Source organism: Protopterus annectens, chromosome 6.part0, assembly GCF_019279795.1.
Source record: "Protopterus annectens isolate FY-2018-M chromosome 6.part0, PAN1.0, whole genome shotgun sequence".
NCBI lineage: Eukaryota > Metazoa > Chordata > Ceratodontiformes > Protopteridae > Protopterus > Protopterus annectens.
Window position 1 is genome coordinate 1,090,545 of NC_056737.1, and position 15,115 is coordinate 1,105,659.

At 41.7% G+C, this 15,115-nt stretch overlaps 1 protein-coding gene across 2 annotated transcripts in view; it reads left to right on the forward strand.

The window, feature by feature from the left end:
• The window catches only part of LOC122804127 (putative transcription factor p65 homolog), a 2,378,992-nt gene that overhangs the window by 531,624 nt on the left and 1,832,253 nt on the right, over positions 1–15,115 (forward strand). For both annotated transcript variants that reach the window (XM_044073775.1, XM_044073774.1), the window contains one exon: positions 10,511–10,650. In XM_044073775.1, the coding sequence (XP_043929710.1) occupies positions 10,511–10,650 (140 nt within the window). The remainder of the gene's footprint in view (positions 1–10,510; positions 10,651–15,115) is intronic.

The following is a 15,115-nucleotide window of genomic DNA, read 5'->3' on the forward strand; positions in this document are numbered from 1 at the left end:
GTATCTGAGTTGCAAGTTGTTATGATGTCATCACTGTCTAATTTTCCATAGGGACAGGATTTCTTTAACTAATTCTCATTTTATTCCTAAAGTAGTATCCAAGTTTACTGTAAGCCAAACTATACATCTTCATATTTTCTTTCCTGCACTTAAAAATGAGGGAGAAAAGGTACTCCATACATTGAATGTCCACAGACAGCTGGGGTGCTGTCTTGACAGAACTAAATCTTTTAGATCTTTGGATCATTGCTCATTTTTTTTTTGAAGGTAAGAAGGGGCTACCTGTGTCAAAACAGACTATTTTCAAATGATTTTCTAAAGTTATTACATTTTGTTTATCCTCACAGTAACAAAACTATTTCAGCCAGAGTCAAGGCTTACTCTAACAGGGCTTTCGCTTCATCTATGGCTTTTTGGAAAAGGTTGGATTCTAGAAGTATTGTAGAAGCTACTTGTTCCTCTTTCCATACTTTTACAAAGCACTGTAAGCTTGATACCATCTCTAGGTCCAGATCAAGCTTTGTTAGGACTGTTCTCCGTGGGCTCTTGCACTTTTCTCCTTTTACCTCCCAAATGTAGTTAGCCAAGGTATTCCACCCATGTAGCTAAGGCGACTGCAGCAGTGATCAGTGTGATGAACATAGTACAGTTGTGTAAGCTGAACTTATAAGAACAGTAGATGTTTGAATAATCACTGGTGCAGTAGACCCTTCCTCCCACCATCATTTTTTGTGCGTTTATGCCAGGGTATAGGCATTTATGTAATATTGTACCTAACATTGACCTTTCAGGGCTTAGCCGCCCTTTCCCTGCTGCCAGGAAAGCTCTGAAGGGATTCACACTCAAGCTTGCCTTGTAGTCAGCTCAGCTGCCTGACTGTTTGGGCTTGTGAAATGTGCCCTGAAACTTTGGAATCATAATCTTGGTATGGGTAACAAAAAAAAAAAAAAAAAAAACAGGCACATGAAGTGTCATTCTAAATGCAGTGTATGTTAGTATTTTCTGGCATACAGCAAACTCTGTTAACCGGCATGCATGGAGATTGGTAGATGCCGAATAACTGTAGTTTCCGGTTGCTTGAGAGTTGCAATTAAAAGTAGGCCTGACTAATACTGTACACTGTGCTATTTGGTTTGACTTGTTCTCAGGTTGGGAAAAGAGGGAATTTATTCCCATCTTCCTTTTTAAAGCTCTAAAGCTATAAAAACGTAAGGAATGATGTTAAGTTGTCTATCTCACCTTCATTCTTGCTGGACAGGTTCGGAGCCGATCCTCGGCTCCGAATGGAGTGTTCTGTAGAAATGGTGTTCTGTACAAACAGTTTAAATAACTTATTTTGCCCCAAAAAATCACTGCTTCTTAAAGCTACATGTACGCTTATTTAATAGTGCTACATATATTGCTATCTATTCACATATTAACAAAATAAAATAACGTTAAAATTGAATAAAATATAATAATTTAACTTGGCTCCTTTACACAGAATTAATGAGAACTGCTAATATTATATAGTGTTAGTGACTTTATGTACATATAAATTCATTACATTTATCTTCATAAAAACCTTGTATGTATGTATTTTTTTTTTGTATGGTAAGCAGAAATTCCTTCTATAAATGCTGAATACAATAAATTAATAAGTAAATGAATTGATTAATAAATATATATATATATATATAAATAAATATTTCCTTCCTAATAAAATACTGTAATTACCTATTAAAATCCTATAAAAAGTACAAATATTTAAAAATATATGCAAATGTATAACAAATATAAGAAAATAAAGAAATAATGAAATATGACAATAATAACATTTAATCAAGTGTATTAATAATATTCCATTAAAATTCCTTAAAATTTTTTAAAATAATTATCCTATTGGCAATTCGAATAATATCATGTTTGTAACTATTGATGTCATCGACTTGTTTTCCTGCATCCCAAAACAGGAAGGCTTAGATTAGAGGCCTTCGACAACAGTATTATTAGATACAGTAATTTTGAATGGGATGAATTTTGTTTAATAGTTGAAATTATGTCTATAGTCTTGGACAATAACTTCATTTATTTTGAAGGAGAATATTTTAAGCAAACCAGGGGGTAGCTATGGGGGCAGCTTGCGCCCCCATATATGCCAACCTGGTTATGCTTAACTGGGAGGATACGCAATTATTCCCTAGTAAGTTTTTTCAGTACGTAAAGTACTATTCAAGATTTCTTGGTGATATTTACATATTGTGGGAAGTAGACTGACACTTTACAACAGATTATTAATTTTCTTAATACAAGCAGTGAATGTTTGAAATTTACTTATTCGCATAGTAATATAGGATTACCCTACCTAGATACCTATATTTTTCAACAAGAGGGAAAAATACAATCAAAAATGTACAGAAAAAGCACGTTTTCTAATAATTATTTAGCATATACTAGTTGTCACCCTCCCAAAGTAAAATATAATGTATTTAAAGGTCAGTGCATACGTGCTGCGCGGATGGTATCTAATTTTGAGAATGAGAAATTAATTGGATTTTATTAAAAACCTATTTAAACAAAGAGGTTATCCCATCAAAATGATGGATGAAATAATTGATTGTCATACAACAGTGGAATATAAAATATAAACCATAATTAGGAGCTGGCAATACACTTTTTAAATGTACAGATATCACGGTTAAAAATGGAAATAACAATAGTATACCACCTTCTTTTCAAAGAGCTTGTGTATTACAGTACAATTTAGGTGTAGATAATATTAAAAGGATGATGTATAAATTTTGGTATGTTATAACTAGTGACGTTGGTTTAGTTAAAATTTTGGGTACTAAACCCAAATTTATATATAAAATGGGAAAGAATATGAAGTCTTTGGTTGAACAAAGATATAACGAATCGAAGAAAGATTATAAAAGTAGTAATAATAGAAGTAGAAAATGTGGTTTTTGCAATCAATGTAAGTATATGTTGCAAGAAAGCAAAATAAGGCTTCAGAATTGGCATAAATCTTTTATAACATTTAGACTTGGCAACTGTAACACAAGAATAGTGATATATTTGGCAAAATGTGATAAATGTCCAAGTTTTTATGTAGGAAAGACGGAGAGATGTCTTAAAAAGCGAATATATGATCATATTTGCAGCATCAAAACGAAAGACAAAATCAACGCACTATACAGACATGTTGAAATTAAAGGTGGTGAAAATCAATTTAGATTTAGTATTCTTGATATTATAGAAACGGACCCTAGAGGTGGAGATGTTAAAAGCTTTTTAAGTTATAAAGAAGTATGGTGGCAAATATTTTTAGATGCCACCACTCCACCAGGCTTGAATGATTTTATATCAGTTAAACCATTGTTATTTATATAATATAGTTATAAGAATTTTAACCATGAATATTTTTACGTCTATCAAATAGTATACATAAATGAATTATTACTATTATCAGCATATATATTTTTTAAGGAATTTTAATGGAATATTAATACACTTGATTAGATGTTATTATTCTCATATTTCATTATTTCTTTATTTTCTTATATTTGTTATACATTTGCACTTTTTATAGGATTTTAATAGGTAATTACAGTATTTTATTAGGAAGGAAATTTGTGTGTATATATATATATATATATATATATATATATATATTTATTAATTCATTCACTTACTTATTAATTTATTGTATTCAGCATTTATAGAAGGAATTTCTGCTTACCATACAAAAAAAAATGCATACATACAAGGTTTTTATGAAGATAAATGTGATGAATTTATATGTATATAAAGTCACTAACACTATATAATATTACCAGTTCTCATTAATTCTGTGTAAAGGAGCTAAGTTAAATTATTATATTTTATTCAATTTTAACATGTTATTTTATTTTGTTCAATATGTGAATAGATAGCAATATATGTAGTGCTATTAAATAAGCGTACATGTAGCTTTAAGAAGCAGTGATTTTTTGGTGCCAAATAAGTTATTTAAACTGTAGAGTATGGCGTCTTAGTTCTGAAGAAGACCAGTTGTTATGGTTGAAAGCGCTTAACTTTCTGTATGTTATTGGTTTTATACTGTTGTCGTTGGCAGTTCGTCCTTATGTCCCAATAAATTGGAATTATATTTGGTATTGTGGCACGTATTGGTGGATCTGGAGGCATTTAATGCAGTTCTAGTTTACGTGCATTTTGTTACTGTGTCTAAGGATACCAAAGTCTCAGGTTTTAAGAAGTGTGACTCGTGCTGTCAGAAGATGTCTGTCAGACGGTCACACTTCTTGCGTTTATTGCTTGGGTCCCCTACACCTGCAGGACTCCTGCTCGGTCTGTCATGCCTTCAGCCCGAGAGTCCTGCAGGAGCGTAGGAAGAAGCTCATCCAGAGAGGCTTACTTAAGCCAGAAGGATCCCCGACCAAGCCTTCGTCGGGTAAATCCTCTAAGCCCGCCAAGCCGTCGGCTCCCTGTTCGGAGCAGTCGCCTGGTGGAGCACCTGCCTCCTCTTCGGCTCCGGCTGGAGCCGACACCTCTGGACCTCAGTCGGCTCCGACCTTAGTGTCGGAACCGTCTTCGAGCTGGAAACGTTCTGGGTCCCCTTACCTAGAATCGGTTTGTTCGGCACAGAGGTCACCATTGCTCCAATCTGAAAAAAGCCATAGGTCCCACTCATTTCAGTCTTCCAGGCTATCCGATCATGACTTGGAGAGGGTGGTCAGTAGACTCCTTAAATCGCAGACCCTGGCCAAAATGTTAACCAGCCCATCTCAACAGACTGTGGCTGTCCCGATATCTTCTGCAGTTCCTCCTCCAACGCCCTCCTTGTGTTCGGAGCCGGAGCTGGTTGGGGCTCATATCTTGGTAATGTCGGAACCGATGCCACACCTTTCGGCTCCTTTGCCGGCACCGATCTCTTCTTTGGTTCCATCCTTGGAGGGATCTGGGCGCCGAGACTCCCTCGTCTGCTCCGAGGGGGCGAGTAGCATCGGACTCTTGTCCGACCCCGTTCTCCCTCTCGGAGCCTTGCGCAGGTGAGCTCGGCCCCGACATCGGCCTCAGAGCCGTCCCTCTCGGTGCCGGCAGGGGTTCTCCTCTCTTAGGAGCGGGGACCTTCTGCTCTGCCTGACAGGGGCACCTTTGAGGTCATGAGGAGTGTGCTGACTCCTGATTCGGCCCCTTGATCAGCCCCTTCGGCTCCTCCCCCCATGGTGCCTGCATCGGTCTCTGTCCATCCTCCTGACCCCAAGCGTGGAGAGCAAACGCTCCAGGTTGCCCCATTGGGCATATCTTCCTCTTCCGTGGCCTCCCCCGATCCTTCGGAGGAGCCCCCATGGAAGAGAAAATGTACGAGGAAACATGTTGACTCCCCCGAGTCAGTCACGTCAGATACCGTCTTGGAGGATTCAGAAAGGGTCCCCAAGATCCCCCTCTGAGGATGTCTCCTTTTCAGACATCCTAGAGATCCTTAAGCAGAGGGGGAACTGGACTGCCCTTAACCCTTCGGAGGACGAGTCGGTCTACCTGGACGCATTTGGTTCTCTCCCTTCCACCTCCTGGGTGTCTCCACCTTTCGATCCGCTAATGGAAGTAGTGGCTCGAAAGGCGTGGTTAACCCCGGACAGAGTGGAACCAACTCCCCATAGGCCCACTAAATTTATTACAGCCCCACCCAACAAGCACTTCTTGACAAAGGGTGTCCCTGTTGATGCCATGGTGGTTGCAGCAGCCACAAAGAAGGAGCTAGCTGACCCTTCGGTGCCTGTCCATCCACCTAACAAAGAATCTAGGACAATGGACAGGTACGGGAAGCGGATGTTTTCCTCGGTGACTCTTTCTATGCGGTCGCTGAATTATCTGTGCCATTTCACCCATCTCCAAAGGGATCTTCTCAAGGAACTGGGTGATACCCTTCAGGATCCATCAGCTGCGGGGGCTCAAGATAAGATTAACTCCCAGCTGGCGACCGTAAATTCTATTGTCAACTCCTCCATGCGGCTCATTTCTTATGCAGCCGATGGGGCGAGTAGGGCCACAGGTACAGGCGTGGCTTTGAGAAGACATGCCTGGATGCGATTATGTAACTTTGCTGACCCCTTTAAGGCATCCTTCACTAATACCCCCTTCAATGGTTCGGCTCTGTTTGGACCACTGGTGAAAGATACCCTTACCAGGTGTGAGCAGGAAGGCAAGACTCTCTCTGCCGTGGAAGTCAATTTCTCCACTCCCTGCAGACCATACCCCAAGGGTCAGAAGAGTGGAAAAATGTGGCTTCGGAAGCCCCAGGGAGTCGTGCCCGACACACGTGGTGAGTTTCCCTCCAGGGGCAGGGGAGGGAACAATAATAGACTCCGCTCGAGGGGCAGAGGGGGTTCGCAAAATCAGGGTAGCAGAGAATCTTTCTCTGACAAACCCTTTCAGCACCCCTGAGGGGCTGCCAGACTGCCTTCAGAGGCAGTCGGGGGAAGATTGTCACTGTACCCAGAAACCTGGCAACTCCTCACACAAGACAAATGGGTACGGTCTATCATATCCGAGGGTTACAAGATCTCCTTTGTCCACACCCCGATACAAACAACCAAGTCCCTTCCAGATGTTCCACCCGGTCCAAGGGAACAAGCAGTGCTAGAAATTTCAAAACTGCTAGAAAAACGGGCCATCCAGCCAGTCCCAGCAGACCAGCAAGGATCCGGAATTTACTCCAAGTTCTTTTTGGTACCAAAAAAGACAGGGGATTGGAGACCCATTTTGGATCTCAGCAGGCTAAACAAGTCTGTTCAAAGAACAATGTTCCGGATGGTCACGCTTCAGTCCATTCTACCCTTTTTGGGTCAGGACAATTGGATGTGCTCCATAGACCTTCAGGATGCGTACTACCATATCAAAATGAACAGGCGCTCCTGAAGGTTTCTCCGCTTCCAGCTAGGAGCCAGTCACTATCAATTCAGAGCCCCCAGGATGTTCACCAAATATATGGCAGTGGTTACGGCTCACCTGAGATGGCGAGGATTCCAGGTGTTTCCATATCTCGACGACTGGCTCCTCACTGTTTCCACCAGGCATCAGCTACTACGAGCCAGGGATTATACTAGCCAAACTTGCTCCGAGCTAGGTATATCAATAAATTTTGAAAAGTCTGCATTGTCGCCTTGTCAGTCTATAGTCTTTATAGGCGCAAGATTAAATACAAAAGACCTCTCTGCAAGACTTCCTCCCGACAGAGTATCAGACATCCGCCGACACGTGCAGGTCTTATTACATTGCAACAGGATTCGGGCCAGATTTGTACTAAAGACTTTGGGCCTCATGGCAGCAGCAATCATACTAGTTCCACTGGCTCGTTTTCACATGCGGCTTCAGTGGATGCTTTTTACTCAGTGGTCTTTTCAACAGCTCCCAATGTCTCACAAGATAATCACTCAATCCTGCAAAGACCACCTGGCTTGGTGGATGGTCTCCCCTCTAATACTCCAGGGTAGACCGTGTGTTCTATCTCTTCTGTTGCCACAGTGACCACGGATGCCTCCCTGATTGGGTGGGGGGAGTCATTTTCAGGGCAGGACTGTCCAGGGCACCTGGCAACCTCTAGAGTACCATCTGCACATAAATGTCTTGGAAATGAGAGCGGTGCTTTTGGCATTGCAAGCTCTTCAGGACTCTCTACCCACCGGGACTATTGCAATTCAGACAGACGATACGTCTGTAGTATGGTACATCAACAAGCATGGCGGAACCAAGTCCTATCCCCTATGTTGAGAAGCACTTAAACTCTGGCAGTGGGCAATCTCCTCTCAACGGTTTCTGATGGCAACGAACATCCCCGGGAGGTCCAACGTCATAGCAGACAGGATAAGCAGAGCTATTCTCATGCCTCACGAGTGGTCTCTCAATCAATCAGTAGGGGACAAAATCTTCTGCAGATGGGGTCAACCTTGCTACGACCTTTTTGCAACTCCTCTCAACAGCAAGTGCGACAACCTCTTCACTCTCTTCCCCCTTCCCGGGCACTCCCCCAGAGACGCTCTAGTTCACGATTGGCCCCGGGGTCTTCTGTATGCATTCCCGCCTTTTCCCCTTATTCCCAAGCTAATTCAGAAAGCAACCGCATTGAGAATCTAGGGTGATCCTCATTGCTCCTTACTGGCCTCGACAAATTTGGTTCCCGTTCCTGCATCGTCACCTGCTGGAGCAGCCGTGGAATCTGGACCCAGTGCCAGACCTCTTGGTCCATCAGTCGGGCACCAATCCCTTCAGTCTCTCAACCTCACAGCTTGGTTGCTCCACTTCCAACCTTAGCCAGGCTTCTGCTAATTTCTCAGCCGGTGTGCGAAATCATACCTTCTTAGCACAAATCTGCCACCAGGAAGACTTATGCTAGTAAGTGGAAACGTTTCTCTTTCTGGGCAGAGGCTAGGAATATTGACCCCTTTACAGCCCCTGTCCATCATGTTTTAGATTTTCTTAGCAGAGCTCTTTCAAGCTGGTTCCTCCTGTGCCACCATTAGGGTCCAATTAGCTGCTATGGCAAATTTCCATGCTGGCCTGTCAGAAACCAGCATCATGTCCCACAAACCTTGCAAGGCCTTTCTCAAAGGAACTTTGTTACTTAGGCCCCTGGTCAGAGATCCCCCGCCTCCCTGGGACTTGAACTTGATATTGGCTATCTTGAGTCCCCCCCCCCCCCCCTTTTGAACCCGCGGCTTCCTGTTCCTTAAAATTGCTCTCCTGGAAGACTCTCTTTTTGGTAGCCATCACATCAGCTGGGAGAGTTTTGGAACTTCAAGCCCTCTATATTCATCCTCCTTATCTTGTGTTTCATAAGGACAGAGTTTCACTTAGGCCTAATCCTTCGTTTCTACCCAAGATACCTTCTTAAACAAATCTGAATCAGACTATTGATCTGCCTTTCTTTTTTCCTAACTATTCGAACAAAGCTGAACAAAATTTGCACCGCTTGGATGTGCATAGGCAGTTACGTTTCTGCTTGGACAGGACTAAGCAAATTAGAAAATCAGACCAACTCTTCTTATCCTTTGCCGAGGGCAAGCAAGGACTGCCAGTTTCCAAAGTAACCTTATCCAGGTGATTGTCCTCTATTACCTTGATTTATCAGCTCAGACATAAAGAACTCCCTTTTGAACCTAAAGGTCTTTCCACCAGAGCTTTAGCTGTGTCAGTAGCTTTTCAAGCAAGACTACCAATGGAATCGATTTGTGCTGCAGCTACTTGTGCCACTCCTCATACTTTCATTTCGCATTATAAGTTGGATGTGACCTCTAAGAATAGAGCTGAGTTTGGTTCCACTGTGCTCGAGTCTGTTCCGATGAGCCACCCAGGACTAAGGTGCTAGGGATGCTGTCCCATCCAGCAAGAATGAAGGTGAGATAGACAACATTAAGAAGTTACCATGTTAGTTGTCTTCTTCTCGCCTTCTTTCTTGTGTCCCACCCTCCTTCCCCCTAGCCTGGACAGACCGAGAAGAGTCCCCTTTTGAGGCCTTCTTCCTATGGACAACTCTGATGTACATTGTGTCCTCCTCTGTCCTTGTACTATAGTTTTTCCTTGTGGTTGGACAGGTGTCCTTGAATCTTTCCTTGGTGTTAGCTCTGCCAAACGAGATCTGGGGATCTGACGCCTAGCATTGTGGGAAATAGGGAGGGCCTCGAGCCAGTAAATAGCTCTCGAGCTTTAGTTGATTGTCGAGTCGGCTCCGAACTCATCCAGCAAGAAAGAAGGTGAGAAGAAGACAACTAACAAGGAATGTTATGGTAGGTAGATAACTTATTATTTCTGCAGGTGGGGGTGGGGGGCAGAAAATGTGACACATGAAAATTGTACTGTATTTAGTAGATTTTTTGCCGGTTGCTTGAGTTATGGTTAACTGAAAGTTTACTGTAATTTTAGCAGAATGAAATTAGTGCTTTGTGCAAAATATTTTAGTCTGACGAGTAGAACTTAAAACTTAGTTCCTTTGAGCAGCTTTACACCAAATGGATTAACCAGATGTACTGTAATTACTCACATTTTTCTTAAAACATATGCTACTCGTAGCATTTTCTGTCATTTTTAGGTAGTAGGTGGTGGTTGCCAAGAAAGAAGAAATCTCTTTGGCTATTAGAAATTTTTGGGTTCATATGGGTTTTCTTGTTTCCTAGGAATGGATATCAGTTGAGTATGACTACCCTGTGTTTCCAAAAGTCAAACATTCCTCTTATGCTGTGCGGATGATGTCATAAGAAGACAGAAACATGCATGTCCACAGCTAGAGGGGTTTGGCTTTATTGGCCTAAAATTGTCCGTAAAAAGACTTAAAAGAAAAAAGTCATTGACATTCAGAAATGCCATTTAGCTGAAACACCTGATATCCTTAAAGGGTAATTTATATATATCCCATATTGCCTCTGATTCAAGAGGTTTAAGGTATCACACAGTGGAAATTCTAGCTTTGCTAGATTTTTGTGTGTTTTTCACCAATTTGTTTTCCTGTGTGACCTTTTTACTCATTGCTTCATAGGAACTGAGCCTTGTGTAGAGATAATTGAACAACCAAAACAGCGTGGCATGCGTTTCCGCTATAAGTGTGAGGGACGGTCTGCTGGTAGCATCCCTGGAGAACACAGCTGTGAAGCCACCAAAACCTTTCCTACTATAAAGGTAAGAAATGTTTCTTTACCTATTTGTTTGAGTTTGTGACCTATGCTTGAGGATTTCTGTAATTATGTGTCTGCCTTTTGTCAGTGTGATGATTACCTCACAGTGATGTCACTTTATTAAGTGACCATTGTCATTTAAATGTTAATACACTGTGAAGATTTAGCATAACACACAAACACTTCAGATTGCTCACTTTATTGAGGCAGTTGCTCACATTCTTCACTAGTCGATGCTACACCACTGTGGCACTGCAGGTGCTAACCTAAAAAAAATATTTTAAATGCTTTGCAGATAAAAGTGAAGACTGGTAACTGAAACAGTCAGCAGACTGCCTTACCATTTTGACTGAAGCGTGAGTTTTGCTAACACCTCTTACAATAGCAGCTTCCTCTACATTCATATTTCATTTGCTGTATTGTCTGTATGTATGCATGCATGTGTTTTCTGTAAGGGAGGGGGTTGTACTTGGCTTTCTCTAATTGCTTATATTTTGACATGTCCTTATACTCAGAATTCCAAAATTCTTTGTGCTTTTTATTAAAACAGTTAGATTTTTGTCTTACCTTTACTTCATAGCAGAACTAGTGGTGCAGAGGTTTAGGGAGATGAAGTAATAGGCAGAGTAGTTCAGTTGTTCTATTAATATCTTCCTAATCAGACAACATCAAAGTTCATTTGTAAAGTTACATGGAAATGTGTAGCTTGCCGGTAGAGTAGCCCTGCTCCCCATTTTAATTAACGGGTACTGCACTTCGATTGAATTTATATGTAATGACATACGTTTCTGTCTTGAAACAGAACATTCTATTCTGTTGCTGTTGTCATTGTAAGTTAATGCAGTAACCTGTACTCAGACTTGAGATAGCATACATTGGGGGGGGGGGGGGGTGCCTAATCCTTAACAAAGTCTTGGGTCCTGCGTTGGTTGCTGTCTCCTCTTCTGAGATGTCAGGTAGTCAGGGGGTATGAAACATGCAGCCGACGCCATTACATTAGTCTTTCTTGCCATGCAGTGCCCGAAGCAGACGCAGTTCGCAAGTGCCAGTCGGCCGACTCCTAAAATTTTTGTTTTCGAGTTTCAGAACCAAAGTCTTCAACTAAAGCTAAGTACCCCATTGGGGAAACTTTTTCTTGTTCTAAACCGATGTCAGTAAAAGTAAATAATTGCTTTTCTTGTGGAAAGCAAATACCTCATAAAGATTTTCATTCGTACTGTATTCCTTTTCTAGGCCCTGACCACGAAGTACCTCGCTGTCGGTTTTGTGCCTTATTTAAACAACAAACTATCCGTAGTTGGTATATTTTCACTTCTAAATATTTTGGTGCTCGGTTCAATTGTCCAGATAGGTCTTCGGTAAGCCATCCGACTTCCGACATTTCGAAAAAACGCAAAGATAAAGATAAAGACAGAGACAGGCTGCCTAGGTCCAGAGCTGCTGACGACGCTTCTAAGCCAGTCGCCAGTTTGCCAGTACTCTTTGAGGCACTTTCGCAGCCCCTGATACCTGCTACTTCAGATTCGCAAACCTCTACTGAGATCCATTCGGAGTCCGGTATGCCATGAGATGCTCAACTGTGGAACCTGTGGATGTCTCTTCCTTGGATGGGTCCGGAGCCATTGTGCAGGCACCGGCTTCTGAGGGTGTATTCAGACCTACTTACTTGCATATCAAACCAACGCCATCTTCTTCTTCAAGGCCTAAAACTCGAACCATGCCTAGAAAACCGACACCCAGACCACATGGTCAGGCCTCTATGCCTAAAAAGCAAATGGTAACAATGGCTGAAGACCTTATTACTTTAATCAGGGGAAGCCAACCTTCCCCCCTATAAGAGACCTAGGACTGAGTTTGCTTATGATACTTCTGAACAGATTTCTGAAATTTCTGTTTCCTCTGATGACCAAGATTTACCCTTATCTACCTATGATGATTCTAATGCTGAGAACTCTTCCCAATGTTTCCCCTCCAGAGGATTTCTCTTTTGGTGAAACCTTGCGTACTCTTAGGGAGCATTTTTATTGAGAAAGTCAGGATTACTCTGATTCTAAAAAGAGGCTTAGGGATTTCTAACTCCTACCCAAGCGCAGGCCTTTAGCTATCCCTCCTGTACTAGACATTGTTGATGCCTTTTCGGAATCTAGCTTGGCCCCTGACTTTACCTCCTGCTCCCAGAAAACCAGATAGATATTACAGGGCTCCTAACTCTCATAAGTTCCTTTTCAAAAATCCTACTGCGGATCCTGAGACAATTTCACAGGGACTCAAGGGCATTAAATCTACTACTGCCAAAAATCCTACCTCTTCTGATAGAGACTCCAGGGCGCTGGATAGATGGGGTAAGAAGGTATACACTTATGCAGCCTTGCCATTAGGGCTTTAAACTGCCAGTTTCATATGTTAAAGTATCATCAGCATATTATTGGATTGTTTAAACAGAAAATGATGTTGATTCCTGATTGTGCTGACAATAAGGATTTACAAGATTTAATGCATTCTGTTGAACAGGTTGGAAACATACTTTGCAGTGTGGTTTTGATTCACTAGAGGCATCTTGCAGGGCTGCTGTCACTGGGTCTGTACTTGGAGGGCATTTATTTATTTATTGTCGTTGGTTTACCGGGATAGTCCATTGGGCCTTAAAGAACCCGTTTTCAATGGAGTCCTGGGGAGAAAAGCTCCAACAGAGTGTGTTTTTAACATTTAGCAGTAACAATTTTTATACAGAGAGTTATTAATAATTATATATACTAAAGTAGAACTAATCACATTTAGAAAAGCATTCATAACAGTTAATACAATAAGAAGAAACCTACAAGTAATGGAATAAATGTAAAACATTAATACTGATTAGAGAACAAATTTCATAGCTACAGGTGTAGAGTAGAGCTAGTTATGTGGGGTGGGAACAAGAGCATTCCCACCGTGAAGCTAGATGAAGGTGGAGAGACTTTTTGAAGGCAGAGTGGTTAGAGGTGGTGCGGATGAGTGGAGGTAGGGAGTTGGCGAGCGAGGCTGAAGGAAAGAAGGTTTTTGCCTGGGGGGTGAGTTGGTTTGTGTACTTCGAGTAGATTTTGATTATTTGACCTTAGAACTCTGTTAGGTAGGTGCATTTTAAAGGCAGAGGAAAGAGAGGGACAGAGGGAAGGGTTGAGAATAAGCTTATGGGCTAGAGTTAGTTGAGTGTAAGTTAGTTGATTGGGAAGTTCTAGCCATTTTAGGTTATGGAGGGAGAAACAATGGTGGGTGGAGGACTTTTGGCTGGTGGCGAATTTTGCAATTTTGTTATAGCAGGAAGTAAGTTGTTTTTTTAACAAGGACTGAAGATTAGTTAGTAGTGGGGCACCATATAGCAGGGATGGGATTAGGAAGGAGGTAGAGAGTGATTTTAGTGGCAGATGTGAGGTAGGCATTCTGTCTGTAAAGCATGCCAAGTTTTTGGTGTGTTTTTTTGATAATTTGCAGGTGGGAGTTAAATTTAAGTAGGTTATCGATTTGGACCCCAAGTAGTTTGGTTTCTGACACAATTTCAAGAGGTGAGTTGTGTTGAGTAGTAATTGAGAAAGTACCCATGTCAGGAGGGATGACTTTAGAAGGGGTAAATAACATTAGTTTGGTCTTGGTAGCATTGAGAGCTAGATGATTACAAAGCATCCATTGCTCAGTGGAAGAGAAAGCATCTTGAGTAAGTTTTTGTAGTGTAGAGATAGAAGAGGCGGAACAGATAATAGTTGAATCATCTGCATATTGGATGATGCTAGAGAAAGGGATTGATTTGTGGAAGTAATTTTAAAGATATTGAAGAGAAGAGGACCCAGTATGGAGCCTTGGAACTCCTGTAGGGGTACTAAGGAAAGAGGAGGTAGCTTTTTTCCATTTTACAGCCTGACTTCTATTAGATAGGTAGCTAGAGAACCAGTTCAAAGAGGAGGAAGATAGGTGAAGATTAGAAAGTTTGTTTAAGAGCAGGCTATGTGAGATAGTATCGAAGGCTTTGGAAAGGTCAAGAAGTAAGGTGGAAACAATTTGTCCAGAGTCACGGGCTTTATTTACAACCTCAAGGAAAGAGAGGAGGGCTGTCATAGTGCTATGATTGGGTCTGAACCCGTGCTGTGTGGGAGTTATAAGATGGTTGTCTAGGAGGTGGGGAAGGAGCTGAAGTTGGACACATTTTCTAAGAGTTTAGAGATGGGGACAGGATGGCTATGGGAAGTGATTAGTAATGTTATTATTGTTTCCACCTTTATGTAGGTATAATAAAGGCTTGTTTCCAGATTTGGGGAACTGTGTATTCTAGTAGTGCGGTTAATTAAAATGCTAATGGGGTAGGCAGAGTTTCAGCAGCTATACTGAGAAAGTAAGAGGATATTATCTGGAGCATTGGTACATGGTTTCAATTTCTGAAGGAGTTTTTAATAGTTGGTATTTAGAAGGGGGTAAATTTTGGGGAGGAATTATGAAAGGGG